At 38.6% G+C, this 23457-nt stretch overlaps 1 protein-coding gene across 4 annotated transcripts in view; it reads right to left on the bottom strand.

Annotated features, from left to right (window-relative positions):
- Window positions 1-381: 381 nt before the first annotated feature.
- Window positions 382-23457, bottom strand: part of USP47 (ubiquitin specific peptidase 47) — a 50759-nt gene continuing 27683 nt past the window's right edge. For 3 of the 4 annotated variants that reach the window (XM_063160601.1, XM_063160602.1, XM_063160604.1), the window contains 20 exons: window positions 21410-21505; window positions 21167-21319; window positions 19629-19796; window positions 17783-17914; window positions 17029-17105; window positions 16667-16722; window positions 16011-16123; window positions 15039-15143; window positions 13481-13688; window positions 12955-13070; window positions 11920-12039; window positions 9912-10695; window positions 8135-8310; window positions 7893-7973; window positions 6750-6865; window positions 5924-6042; window positions 4324-4454; window positions 2972-3019; window positions 2750-2880; window positions 382-1795 (listed from right to left, as the gene is read on the bottom strand). In XM_063160601.1, coding sequence (XP_063016671.1) covers window positions 1621-1795; window positions 2750-2880; window positions 2972-3019; window positions 4324-4454; window positions 5924-6042; window positions 6750-6865; window positions 7893-7973; window positions 8135-8310; window positions 9912-10695; window positions 11920-12039; window positions 12955-13070; window positions 13481-13688; window positions 15039-15143; window positions 16011-16123; window positions 16667-16722; window positions 17029-17105; window positions 17783-17914; window positions 19629-19796; window positions 21167-21319; window positions 21410-21505 — 3105 coding nt within the window. In that variant the 3' untranslated portion in view covers window positions 382-1620. The remainder of the gene's footprint in view (window positions 1796-2749; window positions 2881-2971; window positions 3020-4323; window positions 4455-5923; window positions 6043-6749; window positions 6866-7892; window positions 7974-8134; window positions 8311-9911; window positions 10696-11919; window positions 12040-12954; window positions 13071-13480; window positions 13689-15038; window positions 15144-16010; window positions 16124-16666; window positions 16723-17028; window positions 17106-17782; window positions 17915-19628; window positions 19797-21166; window positions 21320-21409; window positions 21506-23457) is intronic. The other variant, XM_063160603.1, reaches the window with a different exon arrangement.

Here is a 23457-nt window from a genome sequence, read left to right as displayed (position 1 = left end):
TGCAATCCCTGCTTCCCAAGCTGCCACATCCCTCAGCATTTTTAGGTTGCTGTGGGCCAGCATGGATGGAAGAACTGAAGGTTCTGTTACTGAACATGCCTTTCCCCCTGGAGCAGAATTTAACTGCCAGTCATACTTGGGACTTGGAGGTTCCACTGGTGAGAAACTGAGTTCTAGAAAAGGAAACTCAGAGCTGAAGCAAAATGTGGTGTGAATGTAAAGAGGAGCAGCAGCCAGGCCATGAACCAGTTCCTGCCACACTCTGTACATGGAGGGGGTGTTCACATACACACAAACACACAGCCTTGCAATTCCAGCACTGCCTTGGGAAGTCTAATTCTATGAAACAGTTCCATAATTTTTAAAATAAAAAACACAGCATTTAATGATTAAAATAACACAACAGAATGAACAAATGTTTTATTGGCATGTTCATTGTTGTAAACAGCATCTGGCATGAAAAAGTTTACCAAAATCTTTTGATTGTTATAAATTAGGTGGTTTTTCCAAAAACTATGGAGAATTGTTCTCTATTGATCTTTATGGACCAAAGCAAAAACTTGCTGTTCCTAGGCTTTGCAATGAAATCATGTTGACTGCATCAGTCTTTGCACCACAGCCTGACCTACCGAGTTCGTACGTTGAGGTGTTAAGAGGTTGCCCCAATATTTGACTACATATAGCTATGGAATCAACTCTGGGAAAAAATAAACTGGACTTTCAGCAGGTGGAGAAGATGCAAACTTGTAATAGTCTTAAAAACAAAATGTACAAAAAGTAGCAGAACAGAACAAAAACTTCATTAACAAGGGGAAGTACAACCCTAAAGTACCCAGCATCGTCAAACATAAAATGAATACAAATTTAAATAGGCAACTACCAAATGTACACAATGAATGTTGATATGTGTAAAGAATAGCATGGTAAATAGCTGAACTGCAGTTCTGGTAAATGGATAGGGCAGATTTTATTTACACACTGAACGCAATACACTAGAGCTGCTCATCGGTAACCTATTAAAAACCACTTTACCTTACAACAGCACTTCTGCAAACAAACAAGGCCTGCCAGCAGCTTCCTGCAGACACTCTGACCCCCTGTTTTATGGAAGAATATTCTAAAACCTGACACTTGCAGCACTCCCACGCCCGGCCCTTCCCCGCCGCTGTCCTAGAACCAATGAGTTAACATCTACTCCAGACTCTCTGATGAGGTAATGCGTGTATCAGTGAAACAAACAGAGAAAAGGATTCTTTCATGGCCTTTGCACAGCTTTTATTATTAAGCTATGAGTATCCTGTTGGAGGCTAGTTTCACTAGCTACTATGTGCACACTGTCCTCAACAATTTCCACTCGTTTCCCTCCCCGCCCACTTTTGAGTTCTAATCTTTTATTTGCACATCCCTTTTAGCTTTACAGTACATGTGACTCTAGTGCACAACATGATTCCAAGTCCCACGGAGGCCAGCGGGCGCTGCCTGCGGCCGGCCCCGCCCGGCTGTGCTGGTGTCAGCGCTTTACACCTAATGAATGTCCTGCCGTAATGGCACTACACAGTAGTAGTGAACCTTTTGATTGGAAACAAAAAAAATTCCCCAGGGAAAATGCTATAGCAAGTATCAGTCTTGAGTCAAATCTTTATTTGGTGCTCCATCCAGATAAATTTTTAGTGCTTTTTCTTTACGGGGAGAGTAGGTTACCCGGTGTCCAGTTTTCTGGAGTCTGCTGCTTTCTTTTTTCATCAGTTCATTTCTTTGCTCATCTGTTAATTCCATTAATTCTTCAGTTTTATCCCTAAAATGTAAACATATGTTCAAATTCAGATCAATACAGTAACCACAAGCAGACTTCTGGGGTTTTTTCGGCTTGGAGCAACTTCGTAAAAGCCACAACTAAGCATAATATTTCTTAGGGATTGCTTTATTCTGCAGGAACAGGCAATGTGTCCAAACCTGCTTTTCCAGCAGAAACATTCAGTGTTCTGCCTGACTACAAACCAGGGCAAGAAACAAGCCCATACTCCTCCATCTCCCTTACATTACTCCTGTTCTTTACAGACAACCACAGCTCTGCTTTGCTTTTGGTCTCAGTGCCAACAGCTGGAAGCTGTGTGTTAGCCAGCCCTCACCAGATGTTCTCCCAAGTCATTTTCATCAGGACCAGCACATTATTAACCAGCTGGTTTTCCCCAGCCCACATGCAATTATGCAAATTGCCACAGCAATGTGTCCATGAGGCTGCCCCACCAAGTTTAGGAGAAATGACAATATTCAAGCTCTCAGTCCTCAACTCCTGCCCTCAGCTGATCAACATTTCCCACATTAACAGAGTTTTTAGCATAACAGGCTTTTTAAAAATAATCCATACTAATTTCTCAAAGGAATACACTCAGACAATAAAATCCTTGCTCTCCAAAACCTACAGCAAGACTCTCACTAACTCCACATGGGATATGGTTGTATTTTAAAAAATTAAATCCAGATACACACTCAAGCATAACAACTAGCTTTAATTTCAGTGGTTCAGGAGGGAGGATTGAGTAAAAAGACACAGTTCTTGTTTTCTTAACCTTAATTAATATTCAGGCTTTTAGGAAGCTGAGGAGCACAAATATTTCAGCTGAATGTTTCAAACCTTTTCTTTAAGGTAACAAAGGGTATTTTATGTTCCTGTCCATTACATCACCCCACAAATGTTAACCACAGGGGGTTTTTTGCACTGTTTATTATACTGTAATGAAATACACACCTATAAAATATTACTGCACCATCATCACAAATGTACAGGGGCCAGACATTCAATGTAGATACTTTTGGATTCCAGTCCAAGTCTTGATGAATCTCTAGTATGGAAATGTCACAGGGAAAGGTTCCTCTACCCTGAAAAAAGCAATTACTTAGTGAATACAATAAAACTCATAATCACACATCTGTACTATTAAAGGGTAAAAAACCATAAAATTTTACTTACCTTTGCAAATTCAATGTTTTCTAAGGGTATTCCACTTATTTCACTTAGCTGTGAAGAGAAATGGTGCATTTAATACTATTCCAAAGCAACATTACAGTGTCTACATAAAGTGAACAGCTGCCAAATCTAGAAGCTGAATTATCTGCAAGTCCTCCAATGTACAAAACTGAAGTGACAAGTACACATTCTTAACATTTCTGACGTTACCAGTGTGTCACAAGTGACGCTTGCTGTGACAGCATTTCACCACACTTCTCTTAATACTGAAGGGGAGACAAAAAAAGTTCATAGAAACAATTAATTCATAACATTCAAGTTCCAAGATACAAAGAGACCAAGTGCCTCAAGTTAAACCCTGTGTCACATGGAAGGTGTTATCCAGTCAATCTGGGAGCAGGCACAGCTGGAAAGTATGCATGACTAAGACCCACCTCCACACACCTGCACTTCCTACCAGAACTTTAAGAAAGAAAATTGCTCCCTGCACATCAATTCTTAAGGCAAGAAAACAAGGCAGCCAACTCTTTCTTCAGACACAAGTGAGGAGGAATTCTTGACTGCATGCAAGAACCTGTAGTTATGACTTCATTTCTACCTGAGGAATGCAAGAAAGCAGCCCATAGCTTAATCTGTACAACACAAACCCAGCCTGTGAACTACCACCCCTAATTTATGAATTCTCAGGGTCACTGACACCAGCATTTTTACTGGCCTCAACATCCAAGGTGGCCTCCTAACAACTGGGTATTGCCATGTATAAGTAAACATTTCTCCAAGTGTGGAACCCTGTGATACATTGAATTAACAAAACAGTTTCAGATTTCTGCTGGCATGACACAGGTCTGCTTACCTGTTAGAGCATCCTGACCTTGAGTAAAACCAAACCATACCACAGCCACACTTTTTTCCAACCAAAACATAGTTCAGCCTACTTGATACAGCAACAGTTGTTAAATTCAAATATGAGGAGGCTGAAAAGTTTGGTATTTTGGAATAACAGAACATTAACATGAAAAAACACCAAGAGGCAATAGCTCAGCTTTTCTTTCATGTGTGTTTTCTGATGATAAGGGACAAAGGTACTATTAAGCTGCTTAAACTTCAAGATGTGACTTTTTTTTGCATCTATTCACTCAAATACTTTCAGACCAGACCATTAGGTGAAACTAAGAAATAAAGTTGATAATTCAAGTGGTTTGGTAATGGGATGGGATAGGTTATCAGTTCCCAGGGAAAAATAATCACCACACAACAAGATTTTTGAGGCTGTGACAACCTTGTGCTTCCCACCAGAGAATATCAATAAGGCTCTTGGTCATCACAAGAAACTTGCATCATATTACACATTTTACCTTCTCTTTTAATTCTTCAACACTGCTGCTTTCTAGTACTACTTCCTGGAAAGAATCTAATTTCATCTCTGACGGCCTCCATCGTCTCGATAAAACAGCAAGCTGTGACATGGATTTCATCTTCTCTACTCCTAGCAAAGAAAGAAATTTTTTGTATTAACATTGCAAAATATCCTATTTTAAATTAGAGTTTGTCCATAGCTTAAAGATACTTTAATATGGAAGACTGCCCTAGAGATACATGCACAAATCAAGTAACCCAGTGTGCTGCAAGCAGTTCACTTGTAAAAAAGAGGAAGAGGAAAAGACTATGATTTAGTTGAAATTTTCTGTTACCAGCTCCTATAAATGAATTTTTCATGGGCAGAATCTCTTTGAAGCCATAGGGCAGTTGCCATAAAGCCCAGCTCAGTTATCCATGGCAGATCTATCCCCCTAACCAGAGGCTGACTCCAGATCTGGCATCTGCACAAGACCTTCCTCAGCTATCTGGTATTTCTTCATGTGCTTCACCTCCTTTACCAAAATAAGCTTTTCCCTTTTAACTTCTAGATTTCCCTCACCAATTCTACACTTGTTACTCAAATAATCTTTTCACCCACCACCTTCAAGAGTTTTAGTATTTGCTGCCTCCAGCCTTTTTATACCTTGTTCCAGGTTTCAGAGCGGTCTCTGGCTGATGGAACAATACTGTTTATATTACAATTAGATAAGCAGAAATGATATCCAAGGGGTGATTTATTTTTTATTTTTAACTAGCCTATAATTTCATCATCTAGCATGCAGAACATGAGGATTAGACATTTATGTCTAACATTACATGTTTGTTTTGGTGGAAACTGTTGCAGAACACTTGGAAGCCCTGTAATCTGCAAGGTGAGTTAGGTGGGCTCCAGTGTCTAAAGCTGTATCTCCAAGACCTACTCACTACTGAAACAGTACAGCAGGAGCTGAACAAAATTTTTTAATAAAAATTTTGAGCTGTAAAGTCTGAACTACAGCAGGAGCTGGTACATATGTCCATAGGAATCTGCAGGCTTCCTGAATCTCCAGGTTCATTTCAAATTTTGATACCTTCCTTGGCATAATTCTATTAAAACTGAAAATATCAGAATTGAACACAGCTCCCAAAATACTTGACTAAGAGCTAAGTGAGACTTCTTAAACCAGGTATGCTTAGGAAGAACATTCCTGAGTGAATGGAATTCACATTCTTCATCTATACATTAACTGCAGTACCTGTTAATCTAGAGGCCAAAGAGCATGGCCCATTTTTCTTACCCTTAAATTACTTTTGAATTCAAAATCAAAACTTTAAGTGTACATGAAAAGGAATGCTTAAGAAATGGCATAATTTAAATTATATTTAAGCAGAATTTCAGAAACATTCTGCTCTCTCATCTTTGATTCCAAAATTGTTTTGACGAACAGAAGCTTTGGTTCCAAATTCTTTGACAGAAGTGTTTTCAATCCTGTCTGAAAATTACTAAATGACTGAACTGCTGGGCCAACTTAAATTATACAAATGCATTATGTATCTGCATGTACATATTTCAGCTACCTAGTCATCACTAATACTAATTTAAAAAGAAATAATTACCATCAAGTATTTCTAAGAAGACCTCCCAGTTGCTGGAAATATTGATATCTTCTTCATAGATATGATAATCCAGAAACACAGTGCCTGGATTCTTCCAGGTTTTCTTTCGTAGGCGAAACCTATAAATACATCACAAAAAACCCCAGTGAGAGTTTCTATCTGCTCATGAACACTTAGCACTGGCAGAGATCAAAACTGAGTATTTTCTGACAAAACTGAAATACTACAACTCATTGATTCAAGGCTTGGTGAAGTTTAACAGGAACAAGTTTAATGTTCAGGAGAAATCCTGACAGCAGGGCATCACTGCTGGCTTAGTGCTGAATCATTCATAAACACAAGGGAAACAAGTCTGTATTGCACTTGTTCAATGCAGGAAATATGTAGGGATTTAAAGGAAGAAAACCATTTCCTAATTAGGGATTACCCAATTATGGTAAAGGGCAGACAGCCCAGATCAGTGCTGTACACTCACACAGTGATGCTGCACAAGCAGTTTGCTGCAGTGATCTATGCTGGGCTTGCATGTAGAGAGCAGGTGGCTCTTTTAAGAACTGATTTACTTAACACCCCCCTTTCTGAAGGAAATCATCATTAGAGAGATCTAAAGCTGCAGATATATTGCAGGCAATTCTATGTAAATGTTATCCCCTACAGAATTCATTTTATGTGAGATGAAAGTAAAGAATTGCTGAATTAGTGTTTGCATTCACAAACTGATTCAAAGACCACAGCAATTTATTTCTGCTTCTTTCATTATTTTCTTTCTCCACAAGAGGAAAGAAATTCCCAAACATATTTTAAAATGATATTTCATCAGGCTTACCTGTCAATTGTCAAGTCTAGGCCACATTGTTCTCGAAGTTGAGGAAGCAGCTCCTCTTTGGACTGTCGGACAGTCATTCCTTTAGCAAAAACTGCATCTAGAAGAAACTTGCATGGCTGTGAACATAAATAAAAAGAGATAAAGGACAGAATTCTTTTAAACAGAAAACTGTACCACTGTTTATGCCTTGTGACCAGTCCCATCCACATGGCAAAAAGATCAGCAAGTTTCTTGTTAACAAGGTAGTCAATGAATTCACTAATATGGGGTGGAACTAATTAGTGTAGCAGCAGCCCTTTGGCAGGGCACTCCAACCCTCTGCCTGCCTGTGCAGAAATACTGCCTGTGCTGTACTGCTAACGCTACCATTACATTCACATTCCACACAATGGCAAAGGAGCTTTCAAATTAAATAAGCCACACCATCATAAAAATGCCATTTTGTTGGCTTTCATGATCAGACACAGCTCCATCTATGGAAGTTGCTTTTAAATTTATCTTATTCCCTGCTTTAGCAGTTCAGCCTAGACTCTTATCCATTATTAATACATCTTCTGCAATTTTGTCCAAAAAATAAAATTGAAGTGCATACAAAATCAACTTCTAAAGACTGCAATCTATCCAGTCCACAATCTATATAACCACTTCTGTATTTTTCATGTCCCAGAAGATGTAACAAGCATGAGCTGCCTTACTGCAAAAGAGGCACTTTTGTTTCAGCCTTGCCTTATGCAGAGGGACCATTACCCAGATAACCCTCCTGACAAGCACTATATGCAGCACATGAATGGGATGAATTAGATCAGTTCAGCATCACTGGAAACCACAGCCACAAGCAAACAGTTTCTTCTTTGGAGAGAAGGCTACATGACTGTCACACTTTTAAGGGAAACAAAGAAAGGATTCACTTGTTCTCCATTTACACTACAGAAATAGAGACACTTGAGAGATAGTGTAAATCACATTCCAACTGCTTACTTGGAACAGAAATAATCTCTTAATTTCCTCTCTAAATCCTTTCTATATCCCTTGTGGAGAAATATGAAGAAAAGCAGTTTCATTTTTTTCCGAGATTGCAAAGCAAAACCTCGGCCAAGGCACCAATATTTTCATGAATCAGCATTGAAACATGCAATGCCTTACCTCAGGCTCATTTACCAAGAGTTGATAGACTTTGACTCTGTATTCACCCTTCTTAAGGGCTCTTCCAAGTCTAATAGTTATCTAGAATGCAAAAGGAATATCTGTTAGAACTGGTATCAAAATCAGAATTGTGTTTTGTAACGTGCTACCAAGACCAAAAGAATTCTTTCACCTGTTACAAATTAACTTTATCTATATTGTACCAATATACTTTCAATGATTGAAAATAACTTCTAAACAACCTTATTGTCATCAGAAAATGATGAAAGGGTCTCATTCAGCCGAACACTCTCAAACTCTTGATTGCTGGCATAGACTCTAAAGACTTTGAAGTGAGAAGATGGAACTCCAACAAAAGGCTCCAAGTGTTGCTTGAAGGCAGACAGTGTAATTCTTTTATCAACATGCACCATCAGCCCTAAGCAAAAATAAAGATTAAAAATGGTATGAAACACCTTGCTACAAAAAAAAGCACTCACATACAATTGTCATATATTCAGAGTTAGCACTTGCAGCAATAGAGTACTGAAAAGCCTGAATTATGGTTACTGGCTACATTTACACTTTATCTAATGATGTTATCATAACCTTTAAAAACTTTTCTATATTTTAAGTGGTTATGGGCAGATATTTCTGGGAGACACAGCAGTTGAGAAAACAAACAATTCCATGGAGCAACTGCTAAATCCTCCTCCAGCTTTATCTGCCTCAAAGGACAGGGAGCTGCTTTGGTGCTGGGACTGGCTGGGCACAGCCACCCAGCCCCTTCTATATTCCTTCCTGGCATTCAGCATTAAAAAGGTAAATTCTGTGTTCTGGAAGGCCACAGGCTATCACAAGACAAGCTCAAATCCAGATTAAGGGACTTTTTCATGGAATAATGTTGTAATTAAGGAACAACTGTAGTAACATTAAATTCTGGAATGTAAAGGGAATAGTTACCTTTAGAAATTGCTCTTCTTAATACATGCAATTTGTACTACACTACAAACTATATCATGATTATGTAACTTCATGACACTCTAGAATAAATTATCCAGAATACTGAAGTGAGCAAATAAATAATTTGAATTATATTAAAAATAAAAGAAAGCTTTCTCCTCAGGATAATGGTTATGTGTACTATGATAACATCAAAATTACTGCAAACAAGTAGTTCCTGAATCCAACTAGACCAACCAAAACAAAACAGGGAAAAATGAAAGCAGTTCAGAATTAGCCCTAAAGAAAGACCATTCCAAGCTAAAGGAGTCATTTTATCAAAGCTTTAGTAGATGCAAATCAATTTCTCTGTGAGAAACTCTTCTTTATCTATTATTATTACAATCAGATTTCTGGATTGACATGAAAGCCTTTGCCTTTGAAAATATTTATCTTACATCCTATTATTCTTCTATTATTATTCCATTAGTTATAAAGCACATGCAGGTACAGAGAGTTGTTGAAATTATTTATTTTTTATGACAATTGTATACCACTTAGGGTCTTATACTGCACTTGTTTGGATACTTTCATGTCAGCCATATGCCTCGCTGTACCCACTGTATTTCAGTTAGTGAATTAAATCATCAATATCAAGTGTATTTGAATTTTCTTTACAGTCAAATGACTAAGGCTTTTCAGGTTTGTTAGCCTAAATGGTAACAGAAATATGCTGTTTTAACCACATTAAATAAGTGCATTCTGAAACAGGTGAATCAGGAGCAGCAGATGCAACTATGATCCTTTCACTAGAAGGCAACTCAGCTTGCTATTCAGGGAACACCATCAATACACTTAAACAGAGGTTCATTTTCTTAGAAACAAAAGAGTAAGACACTTTTCAAATATGTAATCACTTATTATAAGATCAAAATAGATTTTTGCTGAACATCACATCCTGTCAGCACTTCCATTAGCTTTAATTTGACATTATAATCAAGTTTTTCAATGCTGCCATTAGACTTATTTAACACAGCACATAAATTAAGTAGTAAAACCCACAGAATTCTTTTAAGACTCTTAAAAAAGAATACATACATTTTTGCCCTTCTCCTGAACCCTCCTCTGCAGTGTAGGGCTCTGATTTAAAGTACATATACTGTGCTTCTCCTCTGCTCTTGCCACTTTCATCATATTCACTGTCTGTTCCAGAATCCTCTTCTGCTGTGTCCCAGGTTTCCTTCTTGCCCTGATTGGCCTTTGATCGCCTGCTGCTGGTGATGCTGTGGGAATCCAGCCCGTTGGCCAGGGGCAGGGGGGCATTGTCCACGTTGCACAGAGTGTCACTGCTGTGGCTGGAGCTGAGGATGTCACTGTCCACTGAACTCGTACTCCTGTCGTTGTTGACATCCGAGTCCGACCGCTCCTCGGACTGCAGATTCTCTGCATCAGAAATCTGAATTTGGTTGTCAAGTTCTCTGTTTTCTGCTGATGCTGAAGAGTCTATTTCATTTAAAGGTGACTCAATGTTTTCAAAATCACTGGCTTCTGTGCTTTTGCTGCTGTCTCCATTATCTCCCTCCTGCTGCTGCTGTTGCTGCAGGGACAAGCTTTTAAGTTTTTCAGTGCTTTCTTCCAAAATCGCCTCTACGGATTTCATATTACCTACAGGTCCTTTTACTCTTTCACAAGGTTCCTCCAAGTTGCCTGCAGCCCCAGCAGACTTCTGATAAAGGGCCCGTCGGAGCTGAGAGCCAGGAGCTTGCTCTGGCAATGACACGTACAGTCTGATGGTGTTTGCGTGGCGATCCAGAAGCTTCCACAGCTGCGAGTCTGTGTATGTCACGTGGCGGTCCAAGGACTCTGAGCTTTCAATGAACACCTGAACAGGAAAGAAGTGTTGTACCATGTAGTGTTCTTTTAAACAAATGCAACAGCAAACACGGGGTTGAGCACACATTAGAAATAATGCCATCAAGAAACATCACCTTTAATCAAAATGTTAAAATATACGCTTAGAAAAAGACAGACCAAGGAGTCTGCAGTACAATAATGATTTCACTTTTCCTTGTTTACATAACCATGTTTAAGACTGGAGTGAACTGTAAGCAGACTGACGAGCTGCAGGAAACACATCCAGATCACACCACGTGCATCCTTCACCTGTGCACAGCACTGTTATGGCAGCAATGAGACCCACCACTGCAGCAGACTGTGTCTTTACTTTCTAGTACAGTGTCATAAGAAGTTTTAAATGTATACATGTTCAACAATAGTGCAAATTAAATGGCTCTCTTCCCTTTGTCAAAGGGCTCCATGTTGTAGCAACATTGATTGAGAAAGGCCTCTAAGTAACTGAATAGCAACTCAGTGCCACTGTTCTGCTCAGCTGTGAGCCATCCAAGTCTTCCTTAATTTTCCTTCATCAAGATGATTTAATATTGAGCTTCAACATCAGAGACAGAGGATGTGCAAAATGTGCTAAAAGATGGGCTATTTCTACAGCAGTAAAAAAGGGCAATGTATGCATTTAAAATGTTAAAGTTATTTGAGTGCTAAATTACTCTTCTTCTGAGTTCATCATACAATTATTATTGGAAATATTTATTAAAAGTCTTTCTTGAAAAAATAATGTAAATTGTCCAGGGGGAATCTTCACAGTGAATACTACTGAGTTTAAGATGGAAACCCACCAAAAACTTGCTTTTAGTTTTGATATTTGTTTCTTAGGAAGTTTAATACTACTAAGAGCAGGTACAGTTGTTCAGGTGTTTTTAGCAAACACATCCATAGCAGGTTTCATAGTCTGATCCCTAAGAATGCTTGACTTTTAACAGTGTTCTTCACAAGGCTGTTAAGCTCAGCATCATCTGAACCAGAGTAACAGCCACATGTCTGATTCTCAGTCCACTCTCTCCTATGCACATTTGATTTCATAAATTGCCTAGAGTACTCACCAGCACCACTGTACCAGGCACAGAAACCCACACACTACAGAGCAAAATCCGGGACAGTTATCCATTATCAATTCCTGTCCATGCCTTTTATAACACAACAGGTAACCACAAACACAAGGAATGAACAATTCAAGAAACAGAGGAGGTACCTTGTTGCTCCTAAAGAAGCCTTCAGCTTTCAGAGTTTTGCTGGAGACGTTCAGCAGCCGCAGGTCGTTGTAGCAGCGCTCCAGCACCACCCGCATGGTTTCAGCAGGCAGGTGTGTGGCCTAAAGCAGGACATGGACAGAACATGGGCATCACACATGCCTTCAAAATTGAAAAAGCTGCTGCATTTCTGGGATTATTCACTGGGAAAGGAGCAGGTTTGTTCATCAACTTGGAAATTGCAAAAGAGAACACGGGGGGAAGATCTCCCAAACCTGTTCAGTCCCAGTACCCTTCCTCCACCCTTTAATATGTAGTAAGTGTCAGTTTTCCCAAAAGGTCAGAAGCATAAAATGGCCTGGCTTTGCAGAGAACTGGAAAATCATTTATGACAATGGTCTTATCTTTAACGTATGAACCAACTGAAAATTAAAAATATTCTTGAACAACAGGTTTTGCACAGTATTCACTTAATTCTTAGACTGAACTCAAATTCCTGGAATCATATTTTATAACAAATATTATGAACTTACACCAACTACTGAATTATTTTACACAGAAATGTGCAAATGCAATCTGTGTCTTCCAATGCAACGGAAGCAGTAATGTCCCTTGGTTTCAAACCATGTAAAAATCAATTTGCATCTTGGTAACACGGGGCTACTGGGAAGAAAAGGATTGTAATATAGACGTGGACAGCTTTGGATGTTGGGTGTCAAATGCTAAAGCTGGGGGAAGTTACACTTAGGTTCAGTTGTATGGTAACAGTTCATTAGTTGTGTCACCAGCTGGACTCTCAGTGAGGATGTTAAAGGTACTAACTCTGCATGGAAGCAAGAAGCAGCCTGCTGCTCTCAGCAGGAGTGAGCAGATGGACAAACTCAGCTGTAGCTTCTAACTGAACCCTGCTGGACAGGACTCACAGCATGATCTGCAAAAGGCGCAGGCTCTCATTTGAGGTATGGAAATCATGACACACTTCACAGTGACAACAAATGAAAACTCTGTAACACAAGTCCATAAGGACTGTAAAGTACCTTTGAAATGAGCTGTTTGAACTCTGACACCGTTTGATTCAAATATGCTCGCACACTTATTGGAGGAGCAACAGATTCAGTCTTCAGGTCGACTACGTGAACCTTTACCATGACCTCTGCAGGAGGAGAAAAAAGAAAACAAAGTCACACATACACAGAGAAAATTCAACAGACAAAGAAAACACATGAATGTTTATCTGATGTAATAATTAAGGGGCTGCATTAAATACAAACAGTGAAAACTCAAAAAGCAGTCCAATTTCAGAATTACATTTTTTGATCAAATTTAATGCCAAAAAAGAAAAAACCTTCCAGTTTGGCAAATTTTAGTATACCTTAGACCTGCTTCAACTAGAAGCAAAGTCAGCAGCACAGTACATTATGTAGTTCTGAATATTGACTGTAAAATCTAGGTTTTTTTCTTGCAACATCTCATACTGAAGCTGTTTTGCAGCTCTGTGCTTGTGCCATCACACAATATAGATAAGGATAGACGAAAAGCATATATTGCAATTATATATCTTACCACCAGGTTTATAGCACTGGAAAACTTGGTCAGGCCTTCTTGTTTCCAACAGTAAGTCAAACATGTAGGTTGACTTGACCCCTCCAAGTAACAAACCCATTGGGGTATCCTCTTCTCCTTCGTACGAGCGCTCCAAGTAGTCATGGAACTCATCATATTTGACAAGGCGACAGCAGCTCAAGGGAACAGCCTCTTCTAAATCCATCAGCTGCAATGTGCACACACAGAACCCCCCTAACATCAGTAACAGCTTAGCTCTGAGTTTAGTTCTTAACCTGCAAGCTAGAAATACCTCACTGTGCGTACATCCAGGAACCCCTTGAATTCACAACAGCCACTGTGGTTTTAGAAAACACATCACAGATATTTTGCAATATAGATACATGTTATATATGCATTTATACATGCAATATAATATACATGTTTCCAAATTCAAATAGATGTGTTGTTGTTATATTTCTAGAGTCCCATATCTTCTCTCGGTGTTTTCTTATGGCTGTAGATCTTCACAGCATGGACTCCTTCTTCTGCATGTGGTTCCTTCTTAGTCAGGGCTCCTCCCAGGCTCTCCCTGACTGGCCAACCCACTCCCTTTTATCCCAGCTACCTTCACTAGCCACAGCTGCAGCCCAATGAAAGACATTGCAGCTGCAGCCCATCAAGATCAACTGGGACCTACTGGGGCAAGGCCTATATACAGATATTGAAGTACAATACAGATGTTTTACTGGGACTCAAAGGCCACCTCTACTATATAGATGCCTGCATGAAAATGCAGAAAAGAGGGAATTTTGAAAAGTATGTACAGAGGCACATGAAGACATTTCCCAGTAGTATTTTCAGAGGAATACATTGCCTATCACTTCTACCAGATGGCATCTTAGAGGCTGGAGGGAGTCACATCCACTAACTGTGCATCTCAAGAAGATGTCAGCACATCCCAAATATGTAAATACCTTGCTGGTGCTCTCCTAGCCAAAAACATACACAGCAAGAAGCAAGGAGTACAAGTAGGTGAGCAAAAATTGATGTCTTCAGCCCCCACCTGTTTGAGGAAGGCAGAGATCAAACAGGCCTTGGTGTTCACTCCTGTTACTGAATTAGCTACCCAGGAAGATTCTTGAGAATCTTCTCTGTTATTATGTATCTAATATAAGGTTTTTTACTGCAATGCCAATAAAAGTGTTCAGAATTCTTTCAATTTGCTGAGGTCATAGTGAGTTAACAGCAACTCTCACTGTCTGAGTTTAAAATAAGGGTATGCCAGATCATACTGCCTTCTACAAGGGCAGGCTGCATCACTCCTATCAGCAATCAGCTGACAGCTACTGGCAGAAAACTTCATCAATAATGACAAAATAGAACACCTTTAAAAAAACAAAACCAAAAAACCCATTATACAGAACTTCCCAAGAAGCAGCCTCCAAAACCAACCCCCCAAAAAATCCCCACAGCCAAGCCCTCTCAAACACTCCCACAGTATTACAAATTAAAAATCTGAAGACACAAAGCAGAAATCACTACAAACAATTTAACTATTCTGTTACACATGGCATACCTTGTAAGCTATTTCCACAGCTTCCTTCAGTGTTCTGTCCTTATGAACTTCCAATTTGTTCTCCATCATTATTTGCTTTGTAGGATGCATGCAGAATAATTTAATCTATGCAATACAAAAGGAAGAAAAATTATCACGAAGACATTTTCAAATGTCTTTCCATTGAAGTTGAGAACACCATATCCATGCAATCTAATATGAAATACACCTTTAGCTCTGCTTCAGCTGTGGGATAGTTTCCTTTCAGCTGGTTATACAACTGCAGACAGAGTATGTCAAAGGCACATGAGGTATTTGTGTGCATCTGAATCTTTCTCCCAGCTAGGGTACAGCTTCTATAACCAGAACATCTTGTGGGCACAGGCAGTGAGCAAATGCTCCAAAGCCAAATGCACATATGAACAACGAATGTGAAATTCCTTTTTTGCATAGAGAATTACACATTTTGCAATGAGAGAACTTCCTCAGAAAATCACTTAATTCATAGATAGAGCAGCTGACTGCCATGCTTGTAAGGCACTGAGATCCAATTTTCTTTGCCATTAAATCTAGGGTTTGAAAAAATTCTGCTCTTTCTGCCAAGTAACTATTTAGAATTAGTTTAAGAAACAACACTGCACAAAGTGAAAGGTCACAATATGAAAAGATTTAACAGTACAAAACACAATGTGCAGCATTACACATTCTTTGGAAGTAATTTTGCTTAAAATAAGTGCTAAGTTTTTTTGGTTTTAATACAAATTCAAATTCACATGCAATACATTAATTCAACAAAAATGTCTGGTGAATACCTCTAACAGATGCCTGCACTATGTACAGCTTTCCAACAGGTGTGCAATTCGCTTAAAAGAATTGTTAGTGCAAACATTTATCACAAAGGAGCCCTTGCACTGTAGTAAAAAAATCACTGTTTACTGTAGAAACATTTCCCACTAGCAATGTATTGTTACTCAGTCCAGCAGAAATTCTAACCTTGCACGTGTTGCGTTCAATTTCACGTTGCCTCTTTTCTTGTTCTTCTAATTCTCTCTCTTTCTGTACCAATTGTTTAATGTGCTCTGGATATTCATGTGCCTCAAGAAACTCTGCCAGTAAAAACAAAGCAATAGTTTTTAAAAAATAGAGTTTTTCCACAGCAAGCATTACATTTCCACCTTTAGGCATTACAGGTATATTTGAGTTATCTTTCTTGCCTTTTCACCCCACTCTTTTTCCACATAAATTTCCCACTACACCATGCCCTGTTCTCTTTTATATTATTTGAATTAAACTGAAGTCAGTCTTTTATTCCCCTTGCTTATGTTATCAGCAACAAAGAAAGTGATAGTAGCAAAAGATTGCAGTACCAGTAAAGCTTTTCTGTAGTAGAGAAATACACTAAAGCTGATGACTGCACTTAATCCATTTTTACAATAAGTGCCAATACTCTTCCAAAAAGTGAATTAGTTGATAATAAAAGTCTCAAGGTATCACTATATTATGATAAAATAAATACCGCACTTCATGCGGGTTAGTGTACTTTATGACATTGTTTCATAACAACAAACAAAACCACAACATGCAACATTTAAGTTAAAAAAAAAAAAAAAAAAAACACCAACTTTTGCAAATACAGCTGTTGAACTTACTTGCATTTCTTGTTGGATCTTTCAGTCTGTATATCAGCATGTAAGCATTTGTTGAGCTGGGGGAAGAGACAGTGAATTTATCACTCAGGAGACAATACTGGCTTCAGAAACTGCTCTGGTTTCTTTATCTTTCAGTAAGGAGCTATATCATATCTAAGTTATACATTAACCAAGAATGATTTTTAAAAATAAATATCACATTATTTTAATGATCTGAAACAGCAGTCAGGGTAGTTCTTACAACTACCTGAAGCATCTGCTAATACTTTTAATGTAATATGTTAGGCATATGCACCTTGGCCATTCATCTCATTACACTAAAACACTACCAGAAAGAAAAGTAACATTACAGTAATACTAACCTAGCAAAAGCACTGGAATAATATCCTCTGCTTCCAGAAGATCCTCCATATGTTTTCTTAATATCTTCCTGAGTTATCTAACAGAAAATCAATGTAATGATTATTTGAGAAACTTGCACTAATCGAGATGCATTTATTCTCACAAGGAAACATGGCGTTACACAACACACTATATTAATAATTTATTTTTGCTTATTTGCTGACTTCCAAAATCAATTTCAAAGTGATTTGGCTCTCCATTTTACAATGAATGCAAACATACTTTTTCGTTTTTAAAGTGGGAACTTCTTAGAGAAAGAGACCAAGTTTCCTGATTGCAATAGTACCTATGGATGATAGCTGGAACACCTCCATCAGCTGGACAGGTTTAAGAGCAAAGTCTGGACTGCAACAGATCTACAAACACTTCTCTAAGCAAGAAATGCTCTTCACATGTACAGAAGACAAAATTTGAAATACAGCCTGGTCTGCACATGAATGACAGCTTCTTTAGGAACCATCCCACCACCACTGCCAAGGAGAAACACTCCTTTCCCCACCACACAAAAATACATAGATACATAAATAAAGACTCTCCAAACCACTAGAAATCAGTTAAGCTGATGAGTGAAACATATGCATATGGCAGGACATTAGGAGATGATGAAATCAAGGAAATAACTTGAAATATGTATAATGAAACTGGTTTTATGGGCAGCTAAGAGAAAAACCACAAAGTATGAGTACAAAACATAACAGAAATTACTATTTTTACCTTGCTAACATGCTGATCATTAAAGCTGTACCACTGATCATCACTAAAAGATTTTATACAGGCATAATAATGGCCACCAGCAGCACTTCCAGAATGAACCATGACAGAAAAGAGCTCATACAGCAAAGAACTCTGTGGAGAGAAGAAAAAGGTGTGAAACGTACCCACTGAAGAAAAGCTAAGCAAATGATAATTTAAAAAAAATTCAAAATAAGGACACAAACCCAGGTATGTAAATAGTTGGGTGCAAAGAGTGGATTTGTGTGATAGAGATTAATTAATGCAATAGGCACTGAACAAAACCAGGCTCTGCTATGCTAAACTTTATTCAGCAGTTTGTAGCAACCAAGCTTAGGTCTATTTGCTATCACCCCTCTCCACACTTGATGCTTTACACCTCTTTTTTCCATAGATAAATGGATAGAAATAGAGGGCACTGAGCATATGCCTTCACTGCTGCATATAAATGAAAAAATAAAACCGAACCACACTGATTCACAAGTGTTACAAGGATATTTTTAGACTATGTAGAAGAAACACTTATGTTCTCAGCATATCCCACATCCATTATTAAGATATCCAAACCAAAACGCTTGGCTTGACAGCTTGCTTGCCTTGAGAACAAGTAGTAAGAAACAACTGGCCAATACTTGGACATCCCACTTGCATTACAGACACAAAATATTCTGGTCTTGTTCCAGTCAAGTGACTAGAATTAATTTTTTCCTCATTTCCAACTAAGACTGACAGTATTCAGAACATATACCAAAAACACCCTCTCAAATGGTTCCAGGTAAATACAACCAGGGCCAGATGTGACGATTAACATGCAAGTCAGCCTTTAAAACTGTTACTTTACAAAAGTACCAGATGAAGCCCAAAAGCTTTCTACCAAGACTGAATGAAAGCTAGTGGCCTAACTTCAGATGAGTTCACTGAACAACAATACATGAAGTACATATTGTGGACATCACCATAAAGGTCAACATTTTCCATGAAAACGCAACCAAGTTCATCAGCAATCTCTACCAACCCTGATTTCCCACAGCAGGATGGCTGCTATTCTGGACTGACTTGCTATTTAATTCCTTTATATTAAGATGACTGAAGGAATATTTAACATTTAGACCCTTGGCTTCATCTATAAAATTAATCAAAACTTCCCAGTTGTCTTCTACTACTTTGCAGCTAAATCTGGTAGACCTTTGACAGCTGGCCACAAGTAAAACCACTGCTCACAAGGCAAAACAGATCTTCAGTTAAAGGATTTGCTGGCAAAAAAAGTTACTGGAAATTCTCAGTCTGACAAGCTGGGAAGACTCTTATGTATCTCAGGTGACCTCCAAATTAGTTGAATTTTTTCCTTTGTTGTAATGTCAATTTTTGAAAATTCAAATAAACTCACACACTTCCAACCTCTCACCTCGCCTTCAATGTCAGAATGAATTATATATTTATCATTTACATTTGTGGTGGGTGGACCCCAGCCAAGAACAAAGCATCCCTCCAGCCAGTCAGTCACTACTCCCCTCAAGTGGGATGGTGGAGAAAATCAGAAGAGCAAAAGTGGGAACTACTTGGAGACAATGACAGTTTAATAAAGGAAACATACAAAAAATTAATAGTGCAGTGATGCAAAGACATTCCTCAGCACACCCCCACCCCCGTCCCCCCCAGTCTCTGAACAACAGCAACCTTGGAAAGCCCCCAGTTTTCCTGCAGAGCACGATGGTGCCCAGAGGGAATCTGGCATGGAATATCCTGGTGGTGAATGCAGGTCAGCCTTTCCAGCTGTGTTCCCCCTTGCAGCCTCCTGCCACCCTTCTAACAGCCAGTGTTCCCATACCTTTTCACTGCCAGCTTTGGAGATCCTCTCTGCTGCACTATTGCTTTCAAGGCAGATTCCTTCATCAACTCCATCATCATTAGAAAAATCATTGCTCATCTGATCACTGTGACAACTGCCTTCATTTTCAGCTCCACTATCAGTGCAACTCTCAGTCTGAGGAGACTTCTTAAAAATAAGACATTTTACAACATTAAAAGTTACATGGAACAGGAAATAACAGTGCTTGTGAAATGAAAAAAAATCCACTCTATGAAGCAATCAAATTCCTCAAAAACTATAGAGACCTCTGTAATTCAGCACCAAGAACAGACTTGTTTCTGTTGGTGTCTTCAGTCCACCTCTTCAGTGTTCCTGGGGTTTGTGTGCAACTGAACAGTAATTAGGAGCTTTCAGACTTGGCAAAGTTATATTTGTTACTAGACTATTGCACTCACTAGCTATCCCAATTCAGTACCTGGAAGTCTGATACCAAAAAACAATCTGTTGTGATGTGGCCCTGCTAATCAGAACTGACTGAAAATATTTTCAGTCACAATCAAAGACTTTTTTTTCCATTTCAACTCACTGGACCGAGCCAAGGTATTACAGTAAGACTGATTAGTGCTCTGCTAGCTTAACAGCATGGTGTCACCAACACTGTGAATGCAGCTCACTCAGTATACTCATCTCTTACCTGATCCTCTTGCCTCTGGATAATTGTTTTGATTTTCTGACAGTCCTTAATTTTATCTGAGTTCTGTCCTCCCAGATTAATCTTCATTGTTATTTATCCCACCCTGAGAGGTATCAAATTGTCTACATGGGATCTTTCCTAAGACAAGGGTTTGTAGAGAGCCAGAAAAGCCTCTCCATGTGCACATCCAGGCAGTATTTCTCTTACACCAGTGCAAGCCAACAAATGTTTTCAGGAATGACGTTAGAGAAATTACTTTGGTCTTCAATGCAAAATGCACAGTAAATACTTCTAGGTGAATGTAAGTGCACAACGTGAATTTTGGTAAAACCCGAAAAGTAAAAAGCCAGAAGACTGATGGGAAAAAATAAAAATTTAAGAATCTTATTTCTACAGTATACACTAACTACATGGTGATTCAGAGGGAAGAAATTCATTATTAATGATTTCTGGACTAACTTCAATATTCAAAGTTTTGAAACTTTACATCACCTCTTATGACCAACACAATTCAGACACAAGTTTCAGATAAATCTTCCCTTCTGGAATTGGAGTACATATAGAAGCCCTGAGACTCACGTCTTTAAATCTGTCTACTGAAGATGTAAGAAATCTGAAAGGGCTTCCTTATGGAAGCAGAAACCCCAAACATGTTCTACAGAGAACATGTTTGTTTGCAATATTAAAGAAAATCCATATGGACAGACTTAAAATCTTCAAATTATAGCACTAGCATGGCTAAAGAACATTATATGTAGATGAATAATATTGTTAAAATGGGTTTATAAAACTAGAATTTTGATTTTCTGAATGAGAAACTTGAAGGAAGTTAAATGCTTTTCTCTGAAAACAAATACCTTACCTCATCTTCCACATCAATAAAGACACTCATGTCCAACTCCTCTGGAAAAGTCATGCGATCATTGAGTTTAATCCTGTGCATTGTGGTATAATCAAAGTCAAATCTCTTCAGCTGCAATGTCAGCAGGTATGGAAAGTGCAAGAACCGCAGGCCCTGAGTGACACAAGGACAAGATTATGTCCCTGTTAGCAGGATTGGTATTTATTAAAAGTAATTTTTGCAAATCATTTGACTAGTCTTTACCTTTCTTGCATCACATTTCTTCTTACATCGCTCACAAAAGTACTGATTTGGGCCATCAAGGATCTCAGGCTGAATGAAAGCATGCAGTGCTTCTTCCTAAGAATAAAAACATGTTACCCCATTTTTAAACAGTGTTTACTATGCAGGTATAAATGTCCAACGAGACTGCAAACACATACAAATAATTCATTTAAATCTGCCACCAAAATTTGATTGACAAACTTTGGTACAGACATAATAGCTAGGTAAACATAACCAGAAATCAATATTTCTACCCAGCAAAACCACAATTACTGTCAATTGTATCTCATTGAGTATTTGATGAATCCCAACTGTCTTTGGTTCAATAGCTACGTTTACTCCTGTTACCTTGCACATCACATTTAGTCGTGTCTGTAAAGTCGTCTGCTGTGAAAACGAGCTTATTTTTAAACCCTGCCTTGTCCTTGTTCTCCCAGAATTTTGAGATGATTCTTCTGCATTTCAAAAGGAGTTTTTCTCAAAAGAGCCAATCTGGTATTTAGAGGGGGAAAGAGGAAGCAGCAGAAAAAAATGTTACTCAGTTTCTCAGTGCCCTGCATAAAGGCAGCCTTAGTCCTGGCTCTACCAAGAGTCAGGAAACTACATTTGAAGATCCTATTTTTAAGTGAAAGCTGGGGAGAGGACAGAGGGAAGAGTATTTGAGTTTTGCTCCCAAAGGAGTGAGAATCAGATAAGGTCATCTCCTATAAAGACAGAAGTAGTTTCCTAGCTAAACCTTATGAGGCAACTAAGCAATAACTGGAATTTTGTCTTCTGACAGCTGCCTAGTTTGGGGTAGTTAAAAAAAAAAACCCACAAGTTCTGTCACTAATACCCAGGACTTCAATGATTTCTATTTTGCTCCTCACTACAGCAATCAATATTCAAAATACAACCAAACTGACACAATTTGCAGCAATGACACTGCACATTAAGGTGTAAATACTTGAGAACCAACTTGTTCAAACAGAATTCACTAGGAGTACTGAGATGGGCTCACTGAAGAATTTCACCCAGAGATGTTCCAGGTTAAAACCTATAGTCCAGTCAGCTTGCAAGCCAATAGGCTCTGGGTTTCTGAACTCCAAGTTGAAGGCAGAAGTTCTCTGTTCAGCCACGGAGGTGAAAGCAAACACAATTTGCACCATCATTTTTTAAATCATCATTTGTTAATGAAGGTCTGTGGCTGTTCCTGTGAAGTTTTGAGTAAGGGGCTTAACTGGGCAGAGTAAACTCAGCAGCCATGACTGGTATCTAAATTGTGTTGTTTGGCAAATCCCACTTTGGGAACAAATCAAGGATATGCCAAGTTCTTCACAAAAGCCCTCAGTTCTTCTCTCCTCCCTTCTTTCTTTCCAAGAATGGAGGCAGTCAGCAAGAACAACAAAGCAAGTATTTTTCAAAAGCTCTGTTGCTATTCTAGGAGAAAGGACTTTTAAAAAATGGACTCTATTCCAGGTGACAACTATTCACAAATGAAGGACCTACCAAACTCCATAAAACAACTGTACAGTGAAGGCAGTCATCTCAGTTTCCCATTTCTTGAGCCAGCCAGAAAGGCTTTTGAACAGTGTGAAATCACAGCTCTTGGGCAGAGACTCTCCAGACGTATGAAAACATTTCAGAGTCTGAATTGAGCTGCTGTCTATGTCTTTACTTCCTAAATGCTACAGAAGCTGAGTCGCTTTTTACTCCAGGGCCACAGACAGATAGTGTTTGGTAAGATTATGTACTGAAATGTGAGGAATCTCAGTCTAAAGTGTAAGAAAAAAAACTAAACAAGTTAGAACCTGCTTAAAGAGAAAGCAGAAGAAATGAATTTTTGTATTTTGATTATTATTCATAACTATTTCAGCAAAAGCAAAGAAGTTAATGGCCAACACAGAAAACATGAATCAGAAAACATCACATGATGACATCATAATCAGTGACAGAACTGTCTTGTGAGCCAAATGCCAGTTAAGGCAAGAAAAATATATTTCAAGTGTAAGAAAAAAGTTGCAGCTCATGTATCAACATGAATACAA

The sequence above is a fragment of the Melospiza melodia genome, chromosome 6, assembly GCF_035770615.1.
Source record: "Melospiza melodia melodia isolate bMelMel2 chromosome 6, bMelMel2.pri, whole genome shotgun sequence".
NCBI lineage: Eukaryota > Metazoa > Chordata > Aves > Passeriformes > Passerellidae > Melospiza > Melospiza melodia.
Note: the sequence above shows the minus strand (reverse complement) of the source record. Positions and strands in the feature narration are given on the sequence as shown.